We start from the raw sequence: 16,448 nt of genomic DNA, 5'->3' as shown, positions 1-16,448 counted from the left end.
GGGATTGTTATTCCGTGCAGCCGCTGTTGTTCCCGTTCGCGGTGAAATCTCTCCGCTTATGCGCGTTTTGAAAAGCCGGGGTCATTTCCCCCCCTCCATCTTACCCTCATTAACATTTTGACCCTCGCCCGATTCCTCCGTTGGCGTGTGTGTGTGGGTGAGAGTGTGTTCGTGAAGGACGCCATGTTGATTGTATTGATTGTCTATTCATTTTTGAACAATTTCCCTATGATTGGGGCAGAAAGCGTCATTATGTCTGCAGGCGCATGGCTTGATGTGCAAAGTGACAGCGGTCACACAGGAAATGTTGCTGACGGTACTTTCTCTCCTTTCTCCTCTGTGTCTTTGTTTCTCCCTCCCTCCCTCTCCCTCCCTCTCCCTCTGTCTCTCTATCTCTCTGTTCTGATAGGTGCCAATTATACAGCCTCTGGGTTGAAGCCTCCCTGCTCGCCATTGACCCTGTTAGCCAGCTTTAATGTCAACTCCTTGGCTCCGAAGTGGAGGGAATTACCCCACTGTTAGTCTCCAATGAGGACAAGAGAGGAGCAACACAGCAAAATGCAGAGCTTGACTCTTCTTCAACCCGTTTGCTCTTTCCAGTGTCTGACTGCTCCTGCTTTCTGGTGAAATACAGGGTCAGGACTGTGTGGATAAGACCCTGAGGGTTTTGACATTTCAGCTTTTCTGCCCTTTTTTTAGTTGTTGTTGTTTTTTTTCCATCTCATCCTCCCCTTCTGGCCTCAGTGCTTTTTGGAGGCGGCCCAGATGATGGGGCGGTGTAGCTCAGGCATATGCGGAGCCCTGGCTCTCCTGGCACTCCTGCTCCCCTTGCGGCAGAGGGGCTGCTGGGGGCTGACTCCCGGCTCTGGGGACCTGGAGAAGTCCCCAGCCTCTGATCCAGACCCCTGGGAGGTCCTGCACAGGAACAAACGCAGCTGGGTGTGGAACCAGTTCTTCGTATTGGAGGAGTTCACAGGGAACGAGCCGCTCTACGTTGGCAAGGTAAGTGATCTGTGCAGCTGTTAATGGGTCAGCATTGTTACTTACACAAGAGAGCGCATTCACTTGACTCAAACTCTCTCGCTTGTGATAAACTGATCCCTATTTTTGCAGGTTTCTGCTCCTGTACACTACACATATCAATAACCTGGCTCCATAATGACCTGCAGAATCTGGAGCAGCAGAGTTTTACAGAGTATACATTCCCAGTGCCCTATATAATGTTAAACAAATGAAAAGACAAAACGCAGACCGTGTGGGAAGCTTTTCTGTCTTTTAATTCCAGTCAGACTGAAGTGTGGGCTCCTACAGATGTGCAGTTTTACTTTAGAGGCCTGTGCGAGACACGACAGGGTAATTTGCATCCTAATCAGTATCCATGCAGGAGAGGTGTATATATATATTGCTCCTCTGTGTCTTTGTACAGTAGGTGTTCTGCCAAGGTGCAAGCGGCTCGAGCAGAGTAATGCGTGTTTTGGCAGGTGTGTAAGTGTGCAACCCTCCCAATGACATTTAAAGCAAGAGGCACAAATGGGATAGTTAACGTGAGGGGACACTGACAAAGTGACTAATCATGCATTAATGAGATATGGTGACACCGCTGCTCTATTATATATACATCACATCGCCTCAGGTAAAGACCAGTGGTGAACGAAGGATGTAGATAGTTTTATGAAGTGGATTCAATTATAATGATAATAAACAGTGGACCTGCCTAGGCAGCAACCCCCCCCACACACACACACACACCCTGCCTCTTGCCCAATGTCAGCTGGGATCTGCTCCAGCTCCCCCATGACCCTCAAAGGATAAGTGGTATGGATGGAATGATGGATGGATGGATGAAAGTATACTAGTAGAAACAAGACAATGTCAAAATAATTTAAAAAAAATCTCTAAAGTATCAAAAATGTTGATTTAAGAGAATAATTTTACATAGTAAGACAAGTTATCCCAAAATAATTGTTTAAAGAATGCAATTAAACATTAATCCTATATTGCTAAACTACTTTAAAGACATTGAGGCAGTTTAACCTACAGCACTGCCTCATATCTTAGACGCATCAATAGCAAATGTGTGTAGTCTATTCTGTAAAAAGTCAAATATGACCTCATAAAAGAAGTGCGGTAAGAGTGAGAAACACTATTCCTTTAGGTACTTGTACAGGATCAAGTACCTTGAAACCTTAATAATTACACTTGTTTCATTCCAGTACTGAAAAAAGTAAGAAAGTACAGATTAAAAATATATTTATCAGCTCAATAAAAAGTGCATTAGCTGAAGTATAAAGACTCAAGTAAGATCCAGGAGGTCGCTAAAAAAATCTACTGTAGAATCAATCAAATCAGATCCATAACTTCTATTGTTTTCACATCAAACCCTCATATCAGAGTTGCCTGGTTTGGTGTGCAGGAACATTTCAGCACCACGCTGTGAGTGGACAGCTCCTGCAGGGGGGGTCTCGTTCTCTAGACCCCCCCCGTTATCTCTGAGAATGTTCTGGTCCTATTATTAAATTAGTTTTTCCTTCTTTCCGCTCATCTGCTGGATAATCATTCTCATCTGCACGGATTTGCCGGGTCTGCTCTCACAAGCCCATTTCCTTGCTGTCTCTGAACTGGATTATCGTCTCCAGCTGGAATTAGGATACATTTGACTGTCCCATTGTTCTCCGCTCTATTTTTGCCAGAGGGATGGTGGTGGAGGATGGCATCTAAATCAGAAGGAGCGTGTTTGTGACACTAGTGGAGTTCAGCGAAAGGTCATCTCTCGTGTGAGCGTCCGAGGAATCTCAAAACGCTTTCGGACGTCTCTTTTCATCTGAGGAGCCGGGGCAGAGCTTTGTTTTTGTGTTTTTTTGACTTGTGAAGATCTGAGCTGTGTTTTCTGATTGAAATGTTTTGTCCTTGTCCTGCGTTGCACATCTGAAAGTTAAAGACGAGAGGCCGCCACAGTGGAGTCTCGAGTGCTTCTTTTCTTTTACACATGCTTGTGTCTGATTGGTTTTCTTGTTAGAAAATCCCAGCGGACGTGAAGAGGCTGATTACTTATTCATAGATGTGTAGAGATTTGCTTATCCTCATGGAATATATACAAACTCATTTGCTAGCCCCTTATTTTATTTTCTCAGCATGCTCTGACACCACTTCCCCGTTCACATGAACATGTATATAATGGTACATAATGTCCATCTTGTGATCTTATATTTTCCTTGTTATTTAAGGCTTTACAGTTGTAGTAGTGGCAGTTTTCATGGCAGACAAAGCAGTAGACGTGTAAAAAAAGTCCGACCGGCTACATCCTTACATCTGACCTGCTGCTCGGGCTGAGTCTAACCCTTTCAGAAGTCTGAAAAATCAGATTCATTTACTCCCCGCGGGCAGAGCAGGCTGCCTGGGAGCCTGAGAAGCTGTCACGCTATTTGTTCCCTTAGATCATAGTTGTCACAGAGTGTGTGTGTTTGTTTGGTGACACGAGGCCGCGCTGCTGCTGTAAAAAAAAGTCTGGGCGGGCCACCCTGACCTCTGGATCCAGTGTGAGCGACACGGAAGGTCCCTCGATGTCAAGACAATGACCTTACCAGAAATGAGTTCTGTAGCTTCAGAAAAAAACACATCTAGCTCTCCCAGCTCAGCTCGGTAATTTCTAGCAGGTTATTGGCGAATCCGCTGTGACATGACCGGTAATTTTATTTTGCCGGATGTATCCTGGTGACAGATATGAGAAACAATAGGAGTCTGTGTCCAAACAAAACAAAAAAACAGCGGCTGCAAGCAAAAGGACGCATGATACAGTCGGTGGGAAAAGGGAAGTCATCACTTTGACTCGGCTGCTCCTTTTGCATGGTCTGCTTGGCTTTAATGCATTCTGTCAGATTCTGAATTTCACAACCAAATGTCTCATTATCCTTTGGCACTCTGCCTCGGGTAAGTGAACTGGCCTGGAATCAGCTGCAGTCACATCGTGCTGGTGGAAAACGTGCATGTCAGAAGATTGGTGACCAGATATTTAAAGAAGAGGAAACGCTGGAGCCACTCGAGCGCTGAACAGACGTGATGAGATTAACGATTTCTGCCGGGTGTTCACACGACTTAATATCAGAAAGTGTTGCTGAGACTCAGCGATCTGCTTTGTGAACGTTACAGCTCTCTTTGCTTTACATCGGAATATACATCTTCATCTCCTATCCAGTATGTTTTGGTTGAAGCTGCAGCCACTCGCTCTCAGGCTCCTTCTTGTAAACAGATCTGTTTATTTTCAAGTGACTTCAGAAATTCTCAGCGTCAGAGGCAGAGTGCTGCTCCACATCACAGGAGGAGCGAGCCCACAGACACGAGCCCTTATGCTGGATCGCGCTTATTTATAGAGATGTCATCAGAATGGGCAATCAGACTAACCATCCGGGTAATGGATTGACTTATGTCACCTTATAATTCAGGCTGCTTTCAGGGGCTGTTAGCCCAGGCTCTCCTGCCACACTCACAAAGGGATTTCTTCCAGTGCAAATAGAAGAACCTGGATGAGGAGAGAGGGAATGGAGAACAACTCTCGATGGAAGAATCTGTTAGTAGCTTTCTGTCAACTCCTCAAGTGTGACTGAGATAGAGGAGGTCTGTGTGTGATCATATTTATTGGTTCTTGTGCATGATGAGTCATTTCTGACCTGGCAGCAAGAACCTGGAATTTTGCTTGACAGTAATTCTGTTTTAATAATGAAACAATCGTCATCGTGGGCATCAGGGATAGTCCCACGTATAATTACGATGGAGCAAACGTAGCGCCGGCCCTTTCATTTGCATTCTATTAGATGTTCACTGTCAAATGAGTTAGAATCACGGAGCGCGGGGGCGTTGCTGCAAAGGTCAGCCTCACTAGCATCTGCTCCACCTCGCTGGTGCCACCAACACGTCGCACGCACAGCCGGGGAGTGGTGAGAGCGGCACGCCGAGCCGGAGAGGAGGGTTATTCGAGCTGACGGGGGGGGGGGGGACATCGTACACACGGTACCCAGGGACGAGGGCTCACAGAGGGGGAGAGCTCGTGAGGCGTCCTGGGGGCCTCTGGGACGGTGGGAAAGCCTTTATTTGAGCCAGGGAATCACAGGGGATGGACACAGCAGCATGAAGTGGACCAGAGGGGAGTTATCAGCAGAGAGGAGAGGACAGGATATTGTTTGCACTCTATCAGGCTCACGTAAAGAGCTAAGGGCCGGGGGGTCCACATCCACAGGGCACTGCTTAGATAAAGTCTGGGACAGTGCAGCGTTAAGTCCAGTGAGGAGGTCGGGGCAAAGTCAAGACTGTGGAGTAAAGTGAGGCTGATTCAAGATAAGGCATGGAAATTATTTGTTGTTCCTTGATACTTTAAAAGTGAAGGGTTTCAAACATTGAATGTAAATAAAAATAAATAAAGTGTCTCCACTTCCAGCCATCTTGCACTGTTATCTTCATCTGGAGCCAGAGTCTGTGAAGTGGAGTGAAGCCGGAGTATTGAGTTCCTGCTGATGCGTGGGCTCGACCAATCGGGAGTCGGGCTCAGCTGTCAATCAGGAGGATTCACCGCATTTCTATGGCGTCAAATAACTAATTATACACCAGTGTGATGAGCTCTGCCTTGAACAATGGAAACCATCTTTGAGAAACAAATAATTCGATGGATGAGCCAGGATTGATGACTCATACTGCAGCCAGTCAGCAGGTGTCATCTCGTCCATCTTCATTTACACTCTACGGTTAAAAATAAATATATAGGTCTGTTTATACATCTGTAATCTATCATTCATATTGTCACTACTCTAATTAAACTCTCTGACGATAACTGTTTTGGTGCCAGATTTGTCTGTCGAACTCCAAGTTTACTGCTAAAACTCTGAAGTTGTTTAGTTCTGACGTGTGAACATATGTGGAGCTGAGTCCCATCATCCTGCTTGGAGCTGCAGCCTGACAGGGTATGAAATGTAGAAAAGCTCCAATAAACAGAAAATCGCTTCTTATTTGGCCTCATGTCAATTGGGCTGAAACTGTTTATTGATTAAGTCGTTTGTCAGAGAGAAAAAAGTCCAAATATTTACAGAATCCCAGTTTCTGCAGTGGAACAAACTATTAACAGAGTTAAATGAGAGTTTATTGATTAAATACTGAATAAGTGGATTAGAAATATATATAAATCAGTAATTGAATTACTAAATCTACTGTCTTACATGTCATAAAGGTGGAAAAGCTTTCACATGAAAACACGGCGTCTAATTATCCTCAGGTAAGAAACTCCCACGCAGTTGTTTTCAATTACAGCGGCTGATTAGAGCTGCAGTCAGGTGGAAGTTGGGCGGAGCTCTGCAGGGAAGTACGTGACGATACCGGACTATTTTTCACCGAGAAGAAACATCGAGGCGTAATTTGCCTCAACGCCTGCAAAAAAAAAAAAACTAACGGGGGAGTGAGGGAGCTGTCAATCAAGCCCAGTGTGCAGACGCCTGGAAGAGGGAGGATTGTGAAGCTGCAGCGGCTTCCAGCTGCTTCAACACATCAATTCAGAAAAGCCAATATTTCTCGAGATAAACTTTGAATTTGATAAACCTGTAAACTAAGATCCTCAGATAAGAGTCAATAAAAAAACAACTTCAGCCCATTATTTTATATGAGGCGTTGTCGAGGAACAAAGAGATCCAGGACATTTCAGAAGAAAGCAGTCCTGTTGTGTAGCTGTTTGTCGTTTTTTTTCTCTGCCAAACATAACTTATTATTTACTCACTCTCCCGTTCTGTCTCATCCCTCTGTGAGGTTCTTCAAATTGATGTCGGTGTGGTGACGGCTCGGTGAAAACCGCCGTTGATCATTTTGGCGTTTTGGGGCGTTTGGTATAAAACAAACCTTCGTGTCTTGTAGCCAGTAATAGTCCAGCTGGATTAAATATTAAGGGATGTGGTTACAGAGCGAGGTGGGAGCAGAGGAGCAGTTTGAAGTGTGTTTTATGTTTTTCTGTTTCCTCTTTTATGTGCCGTTTTTTGTCTGAATATTTGGTTTTGCCGACGCTTCTTGAAGTGCTGATGTTCTGAGTTTCCCGGCCTCCCCAACAGGTCTGACGCTGAATAATTCAGGAGCGGTCCTCAGCCCGTGCTGAGAGTAGAGACATGCTACGAATACACACACACACACAAAAAGTTTAGTTTCAGATCTGTGTGTTTTTCCTCTACAAAGTGGATAACAGGTGGCCTGGAGGCTATTGTGTTTGGTGTAACCGCGGTATCAAGCATTCCTCTGCACTCCAGTGAAGCCTGGCACTTCATGTATAACAAAGAAGTTGGTTAAATGTCTCCCTGCTCCTCCTAGAAGCTTTTGTGGTGCAGAGAAGAAGAAGGAAGTGTGTGGTGAGGAGTGAGATGTCGGTCACGCATCTGTATTCAGAAGATACTTCTCCTCAAAATCTAATGAGGCCTTATGGAAGGTTGCTCGTTTTTCACAGGCTAATTGCGTTTCACATGGATATCATGGATGGAAATGAGAGCAGTGTGATCTCAGTGTTTTCTCAGACGAGCTCCCATGCAGCCTGATACCCCGGCAGACAAGAGATTTGAGGTATTACAAATGTTTCCTTAAGATTACCGAGATATTGAGTTTCCCCCGTCTCTATTATTTCTCCTGTACTCCAGGTGCCTTCGGAGAGCAGCTCGTCGTGTCAAGTGTGTTTTGAGATTGATTCATTATGTATTACCCTCTGCCGCTCGTGGGACCCCGAGTTCAAAGTCTGTCAAAACACCATTGGATTTGATTCTAATAAACACTGAGGCTGCACAGTAATCTGATTATCCCCCACTTTCAGCGCTAGTCTCATTTCAGAAATATCCATCCGAGCGAGAGAGCAGGTTTCCTTTTTCAGGAGGAATAATCTGGTTATGGTGGCTAAGTTTGTGAAGGTGAAACCTGATTACTTAACCACGGATAGTAAAACCACTTCCTGGTTTGCTTGGCATTGTAACAGTGTAACTGTAATCCTTTTGGAAAGCAACCACCGGACCAATGGTTCCACAACAAGAGGGGATTCTGTAGTAATCAGCTAATGCATGAAAAGATTGTAGAGTTGTTCAGATAGTTGGAACTTGTTTGCAGTTTTATTCCATATTTGTTATTAGAAGGGAAAGACATGCAACAAATTGTCATGAGTTTGGTCTTAAAGACGTGTTCCATTAAACCTCGTAGCTCAGAATGACGTCACACCCAAATAACCCAGTTAATAGCGTTTACAGATATTTAGCCAGCTAGCCATTGTTAGCAAAAACGTTTTTTCATAGTAAATAACGCAGCATTTCAAGCATATTAACAGTCAAGTAAAACATCCTGTAATTGGATAATACTATTTATACGACTTGAGGGGGGGGCGGTCCAGTTGCAACCTCCGACTCGGGGGTCACAAGTCAGAAGTCAAAAGACAGACGGACATCTGTCTTTTTAAATGGGTGATTATATCGATTTTTATAGATTTTTTTTCACATTTTCTGTTGTTTTAAGGGACATTAATCCATAGCTGTTATTAATTAATATTTTCCTCTGTTTTATTTGAACCAGGTCGAAGGTCAATGAACGCCTGTCATTGCTTTGTCTTTACTGAAGTTCAACTTTTCATGTAATTTTCTGTTAAGGTCATGAAGTTTAACGGAACATATCACAAGTTTACTTGTTTTCTCAGCAACCAGTCGACACAATCCAGATTTGGTGAAATTTTGTCAACAGGGCAAACACAGATGTTTTAATATCCAGTAATAATTGATTTGCTTCATGCTCATGATGCCCATGAACGTCTGAACAGAAAAGAAAATGGAAATAATTTTGGTTTAATATAAAAAACGGTATCATCAGTGCTTTGAAGGTACATCAGAAGTATAAACGGGTTGTGGAACTCTACCCTCACCTCCAATTGGCTGTAATTACTGGCTCTAACAAAGAGATAAGTATGATTCAGAGAGTCAGAGTTGTAATATCCAGGCACTTGTTTACAGTAGAGCAGAGTGTGGTTTTAATGATGGTTTTTAGAAACGGTTAAAAGGGAAATTCCAAAAACGAATTATCCGACTTTCTCACCTTAACCTGATTACGACCAGTAATCTACTTTGTGTGTCCATGTAAACGCGTCCAAATTGCACTTCTGCTAAAGTAACCTGAAGCCTTCCCCCTCCTCTCCTCCTCCCCCCCCCCATCCGCTCCATCCATCCGCACACACAACCCCACCCCCACGCTCTCCTCCATCCAGCGGATGAAGGGACCCTGATATGCTAAGACCGGGGATGCATCGGCCACCTCTCTCTGTAATTAAATTCAGTCATAATGAATCATGGCTCCTAATCCTAAAACCAGCTATATTTCCACAGGGAGGAGAAGTGACCTACATGTGCTGGAAAAGCTCCGAGTGCAGTGGAGCTACTACACATTCCCTTCTTGGCATCTGCTCTTTAAGCATGATACACTAAACTCACTCTGAGCCGCGTGAATGTAAATTACTTCATTAAAGGTGCTTCTCTGAAATCAGGTGGCAGCGTCAAACGATCCACAGCAGGTCATGTGATGGTTTGTGAGTTTTTCTTAGAGATGAGGTCAAGTTCTTCCAGGTTTCAGATAATCAGTAAGATAATTATCGGATTTGTACGATAATTTTGCCCTTTTCGATGATGCATGATTGTTTCTGTAACCAAATATCATCTGAATCTCGACACAGCTTAGAATCATATCCTACTAAGTTCTCTTTCTCTAATTTCCCTCAAAATACGGTAATTGTAAGCTACTGTTACGATACCTCAACGTTTCCCATCGGGCAACGCTGCAGATAATGTGTGTGGCCTGATTAGCGATGTGATGCAACAGCTCCTTGCTTTGTGGAGAAGAATCCGGAGCACGGTAACTCAACGCAATTAGAGTATTGTATGAGCCAGTCATCGTGGCTAATGTTGGTGATTCACCACGCTGCCTCTGTACCTCTGCTCCTGGAGGTGTATTTTATATCATGTGCAGTTTGTGTTGGTTGCAGCCCAAGATGCTGTCACCGGTTCATTGTGTAAAAAACACACTTGGCAGCAGCAGAACACAGAGATAGGGCCCACTTTGTTTTTCTGTTTTGATTGGCCACAGACAGAGAAGACACAGTGCACTGGGTTGCAGTGCGGGGAAGACGGTTAATTACGATTTCTATCTTTGTTTCGTGTGTTTGAAATATTGTGTTGAATTCATTGCAGTCTTTTTTTTTATTTTACTTAATTGGATATACTCACTAATTGCATCAGAGAATGGGAATTTCAGCTTTTAATTCAAGCTTTTATTCCGGTCTAATAATGGACCTCGTCTTTCAATCACATGCTGGAAAATAGTTATTTAATAAGGATTTTTTGGGGTAAATAAAACATGTTCCTCTCCACTGCACATGAATAACAAGACTAAGACTCAATTTATACCTGATATCACCATGAATACATGTGTTTCTGCATAAAGACGGTCAATCAATGGCTCTTTGTGTTAACACTAGCATTTTAAAGACAATCTTTGTGAAAATCTTAATATGCAAGGTGGTTACACTGTGTGTCCTAGATCAAGGGAGACAATAAATCCCCCCTTTTACAAATGAAGACTTTCTAACTACTTCACTACTTGTTCAGTACTTACAGGCTTAACAGAGCAGGAGCAGGTTGAGTCAGCGACCCTTCGATCTCCTGGGCCTGGTGTAAATGGGGTTTAAGGCCACGTTCAAGAGCACTGTGTGGTACAAGTATTTGAATGGAGCTGGTTTCAGAACAGAACACGTACAAGCACAAATCCCTGATATTGTAATGTGAAGGTGTTTTCTCCTCTTTACCTTGTTATTGCTGTGACACAGGTAGTTCCCAAATTGGTGCCAGATGTTGTAAAAAATCCTGTGTGTGAGCTTTGCAAAGATTTAAAAAGTCTTAATCTGGAGTTCCTGGATCTGTAAACATTTCATTCTCTCAACATAGCTTCAAACAACTTCTCCTTCTCCTCCCTTATTTCAGTTGGTAGCTTGCTAACATTTGCTAATTAGCACTGGAAGCAAAGTGAAGCTGAGGACATTTGGAATTCTGTTGGTTGTTGTAGGTTTCACCAAAGTTATCGATAAAGTTTTCGTAATTCATCGGGGGGAATGAAAGTCTGAACCAAATTTGACAGTTAACTCAAAAGCACACATATTAACCTCATGGTGGCGCTAGAGAAAAAGTCAGGAATCACTGAAGATCTATAGATAATGCACAGAATAGATATGTTGGTGCTATATGAAAAATCACCGGATCACCAAAATTATTAGGATTCAGCCTCTGGACATCATGAATATCTGTCAAAATGTCACGGCAGCTCGTCCACTAGATGAAAATTCAGAGGACGAATAGTACGATTTATCCTCTGGGAACAATGAACGTGAGTAAACTTCATTGCACTCCCTTTAGTGGTTGTTGAGATATTTCAGTCTGGACCACATGACAGATCGACAGCTCCGTCCCTAGAGCCGGCTGCTAGCGTGGCTTAAAGGATACATCAATAAACCAAATGACTTCGGATCATGAATATCCATCTGTGGAAGCACGGGGCCATCGTTTGGTTGGAAGGTATTTCATTCAAATCCAGAGTTTAACAGCCAGATAATCTAGTAAATAATCAGATTGTGACCTTTGCTGCTCTCTTTCGAGGCTACTTCCCCCCAAAAAAACATAACCACGATAACTGTATTGAAAAGAGATGTTTGCTGATTCAATTTCTTGTTTTTCAAATTTTGGCTCCACATTTCAGTTTCAGGGGCGACAGACGAACATGGAGTCGGCTGGATCCCAAAATATTTAGTTTTAGCTCAAATTTGTCTTTCCTTTCTCAGTCCCTTGGTTTTAATGTCTCATTTAATTCCTCATTAAAAAACCAAGGACAAGTTCCAGAGTTAAAAATCTAAGGATGCAATTTAAATTTTTTCATTTAAATTGCTCGCACATAATAAACGACAAACATGTGTGTGATTCACTCGTTTTCAAACTTCCGTTGAATTTGAACTTTCTGAAAAACACACGCTTAGCTTTGATTTCTCCTACCCTCCAGCTAGTGGTTGGTCACGTCGAGCTGTTTTTAAAGTGAGAAACAAAAGGTGCAAGACAAATTGTTTTCTATCTTTTCGGGGCCAAATCTCGCTCCATGTCAGACCATTATTTCCCTGCCAGCGTGTATCGCTTGACACAGCTGAAAACTCAGTTAATTTTAGTGGCTCCAGAGAAGTTTGAGAGGGTGTTTGTGAAGAGATCTTGTTCTTGGAACCCGGCCCATTCATCTTTCTATGGAGGAGATGAGTTCACGGGCTGACAGTGGTAAATTAAGCCGAGGGGCTAAGGCTATGCAAAGACTATGGGATGATTCAGAGACGGATTGGGCTATGATCTGAAGGTTGTTATTGAATTTGGCTCCTGAATGAAGAATGGAGTCAGGAGAGTGATTTGCTCTTTTTCTTGGTGCGAGACTAAATATATTCACGACTGCCAGGGATTGTGTACACATCAAAAGTACTCCTTCCCAGAGGCCCTCTCATGTTGGGGTTTAATAAGGTATTTTATTGTTTGAAGTGGTACTGCTTGTTTGAGTTGTTTATAATCCCTTTGGATCCAAGCAGAATAGTTGAGTTAGTAGCGTAACAAAGAGAGAGATGCCATTATCCTTTCTCTTGATGCTCGTTCTTGCCGGGGAACCAGGCTTCAGATACATTTTCTGCACCAGGTGGCCTTTCTGAAATTTATTTTTCCTCAAACGAAACAGGAAGGCTTGAGTCCCAGGGTGAAGAACCCTTGTTCACTACCAGCGGAGGTCAGTTCAGGTCTGTGGGCACTTCACACGGAGTGGAACGTAAATTGAACGGTGGAGCAAGGTGGAGTTCCTTTCTTTCGTGAGACAGTCGTTGGAGGTCGACGTCACCAAGTTGTGAAACTCACATCATACGACTGCAGAACTCGAACGTCTCAGTGTCGAGTGCTCGTTCCGCTGGAGAGAATCCATGTGACCAGGTTTCTCTCGTCCTTCTGTCAGACATGTGAGGTCCAGACAGTCGGGAGAGAAGATGCTCTCAAGAAAAAAGAACAAGATGGAGACTCAAGAGAATTGTTGTTGGCTCAACCTTTGTAGCATCGCAGAAAAAAATAAAAAAATAACAATACAATTAGATTAGGCTGTGTAGTATCATTAGAAGGGGACGGTAAAGGCTCAGCTATGATTGGTTGTAATAAACATCCAACCAAGAAGGCCGACTGCCAAATAACCTTGAAGAAGAAGAAAAGAGGGAGAGAGGGCTTCAGGTTTCTTCTTTTCAAATAGACGCCAAAACAGCTTCTTCTTCTTCTTCCTCCTCCTCTTGCCCTTCATCTTCGTCTCGTTGTTCTTGTTCTTCTTTGTGTTGTTGTTGTTACTGAAGTCGTTCTCCTCTTCCTCGACAAACAGAGATCATGCATGTGAGTTAAACGTTTGTTTTACGTCAGCACTTTTTTTGGAAAAGTCTTTACCTCCCAGTGCATCACTTCTTCTGGAGTGGTTGTGTAACCTTTTTGTGTAATTGAGGGAGTTGATTTTGCCGCTTCCGTCGACCTTTGCTCATGCGATACTTCAAAATGCAAATAAAAAGACGTTGCATATGTTGATGGGAACATTGTTATGGTCCAGGTCTCAAAGTGCAAATGCTAAACAAACAAAAAATGTGCTAAAGAATAAGCTTTTTTCCATCCTCTCTAATATAAGTGCTTTAAGTATTTTGCATACTAAACGTATAATACAATATTCTGTTCAACACGTGTTGTAGTAAAACTAGTCTGCTCTTTTGAAATACACTGTCCTTCCTGAGAGACACAGAGTTTTAGTGCGTGGAAAACGAGAGGAAATTCACCTCCTGAATTAGCACAGTAGGTTAAAGTTTGTTAATTTAATCACATCTGTCATGAGCCTGAAAATCACTCTCCACCATCTCCACGGATATTAACACTGACAGGATTTAGCACAGAATTACTTCCCTTCAAATAAAAGTCGACGTGAGATTAAATTTACAGATTTACTTTTCTCCTCAAGACCTAAACTATAAATATTAAATGTCAAGAGAACTTCATGTGGACAGAAATAAAATCAATGCACTAGAATGAAATGCACTCAGAGTCTTTCTACACAACGTTGTGTTTACACCGACACGACGGAGACAGTGTCGGGTTCGAAGGGAAACCCGTGAGTGAAGAAGAGGAGGAGGACAAGGGCAGCTGAGATTAAATGGAAGAAGTCATTAACAGTACTTGCAAAGAACATTAATAATGGACGGTGGATAATGGACGATAGACACAGTGCCAGTGTATGCTTTGGTTTGACCTCCACACTAAATGAGCGGGCTGTAAATGTGTCGGACAGTGACGTGCAAACATGTCGCACTTTTACCCTCGTTCATTTGTATTAGTCAAACAGACGGAGGAGGTTATATCAATTATTAGGGACCCAGTGATTTAGCAAAGGAGGCACTTTGTCCCGGCTGTGTCCGGTGCTCAGAGACCATGTCCTGTTCAGAGACCATGTCCTGTTCAGAGACCATGTCCTGTCCAGAGACCATGTCCTGTTCAGAGACCATGTCCTGTTCAGGCTGTCCTCTGTGGCTTTAGAGAGTTTTATTATCTCGTGTGAATTTGGTCTTACTGATGTAAACACACAAGTGAGATGGCTCTCGTGCTTTCAGTTAGTCAGGTCGGCTTAAAACCAGGAACAAAGATATTTAGGTGTGAAAGAAAAAACTCATATATATTTTTCCTTTAATTTAGTTTAAGATGATTTACTGAACAGGTTTATATGATTATATACTAATGTCTAGTGGCAATAAACTTGAAGTAGTAATGTTATGAACATAAAGTTGTAGTATTGGTAGTATGAATCCATAGTTTGACAAGAATAATTTCTGTATATGATGGGAATAAAATAATACTAGAATAAAGTAGTAGTTTTATGAGAATAAAGTCATAATACAATGAGAATACAGTATTATTATTACAATAATAAAGTAGTAATGTTCGAGAACTAAAGTCGTGATATTACAAGACTAAAAATCATAAAAGGTGTTTTGAAGTATTAAGACTTTTTTCACATTAAATTGAGGTTGAGGCTTTTTCTCACAATATCCTGCAATTATTCTCGAGAACTCAGAATTTATTTTTAATTAACATTAACAGGAAAAGAGCAGCAGCCGATTTCCACAAAGAATCCTCACTTAGTCTGCCAGAGGTAATGAAGAGGTTCAGTGTGAACGCCTGATGGGAGTGAGAATATCTCTGAGTCGCGTGTTGATGTTAAATTTCCTCTTTCCAGTCAGTGATGGGACGTTTGAATCCCACTGGTTCCTGTGCGCACGTGGCTCCGGTTGTGGCTCAGAGCCGTGGACCACCAGGAGTCATGACATCCCCGGTTTTGCCCGAACTTCAGCTGACTCTTCATCTCTTGGCCTCGGGGTCTCTCCAGCAGACGGTGGCACATACAGCGGATGTGTCATGCTCACCCTGCTGCTGTCTGTTGTACTCAGGGCAGAAGACACAGCGACAGGGACAAACACACGGGTTCTCTCCACGAGCGGCAGACGAAATCAAAGTTGACTCCGTCTTGACAGCGAGATTCCCAAGTGTCATGTGAGCAGTCGATGGAGAACGGTGGCTCCTGATCCTGTATTTACACTCAGAGGAAACACAGCTGCTGCAGGAAGGTTCAGGGCGTCAGGGGAAACACCAGATGATGGAGAGATCTCACTCTGTCTCTCATAGACAGTGACAGTGGGTTGATTCAGTCACATTTTCTTAATGAATTTATTGGTTTTTATTTGTGTTTCTCTCATTTTTAATTATTTATAACATATTGTTGGCTTACAATATAAAATATCGAGCTTAACATTGCTTTGGTGTAAGGGTTTGATAATGAAACCTTAGGAATGATGTGGATGGATAGATGGATAGATAGAGAGAGAGATCGAGAGATAGATAGATAGATAGATAGATAGATAGATAGATAGATAGATGGTTAGGTAGATAGATGGTTAGATAGATAGATGGTTAGATAGATAGATAGATAGAGAGAGAGAGAGAGAGATAGATAGATAGATAGATAGATAGATAGATAGATGGTTAGGTAGATAGATGGTTATTTAGATAGATGGTTAGATAGATAGATAGAGAGAGAGATAGATAGATAGATAGATAGATAGATAGATAGATAGATAGATAGATAGATAGATAGATAGATAGATAGATAGATAGATAGATAGATAGATAGATAGATAGATAGAGAGAGAGAGAGAGAGAGAGAGAGAGAGAGAGAGAGAGAGAGAGAGAGAGAGAGAGAGAGAGAGAGAGAGAGAGAGATAGATAGATAGATAGATAGATAGATAGATAGATAGATAGATAGATGGTTAGATAGATAGATGGTTA

At 42.6% G+C, this 16,448-nt stretch overlaps 1 protein-coding gene across 2 annotated transcripts in view; it reads left to right on the top strand.

The window, feature by feature from the left end:
• Nucleotides 1-765: 765 nt before the first annotated feature.
• The window catches only part of cdh7a (cadherin 7a), an 82,897-nt gene continuing 67,214 nt past the window's right edge, over nucleotides 766-16,448 (top strand). The window contains exon 1 of one of the 2 annotated variants that reach the window (XM_053412488.1): nucleotides 766-1,002. In XM_053412488.1, coding sequence (XP_053268463.1) covers nucleotides 766-1,002 — 237 coding nt within the window. The remainder of the gene's footprint in view (nucleotides 1,003-16,448) is intronic. The other variant, XM_053412489.1, reaches the window with a different exon arrangement.

Source organism: Pleuronectes platessa, chromosome 20, assembly GCF_947347685.1.
Source record: "Pleuronectes platessa chromosome 20, fPlePla1.1, whole genome shotgun sequence".
In the NCBI taxonomy this organism is placed as follows: Eukaryota; Metazoa; Chordata; class Actinopteri; order Pleuronectiformes; family Pleuronectidae; genus Pleuronectes; species Pleuronectes platessa.
Note: the sequence above shows the minus strand (reverse complement) of the source record. Positions and strands in the feature narration are given on the sequence as shown.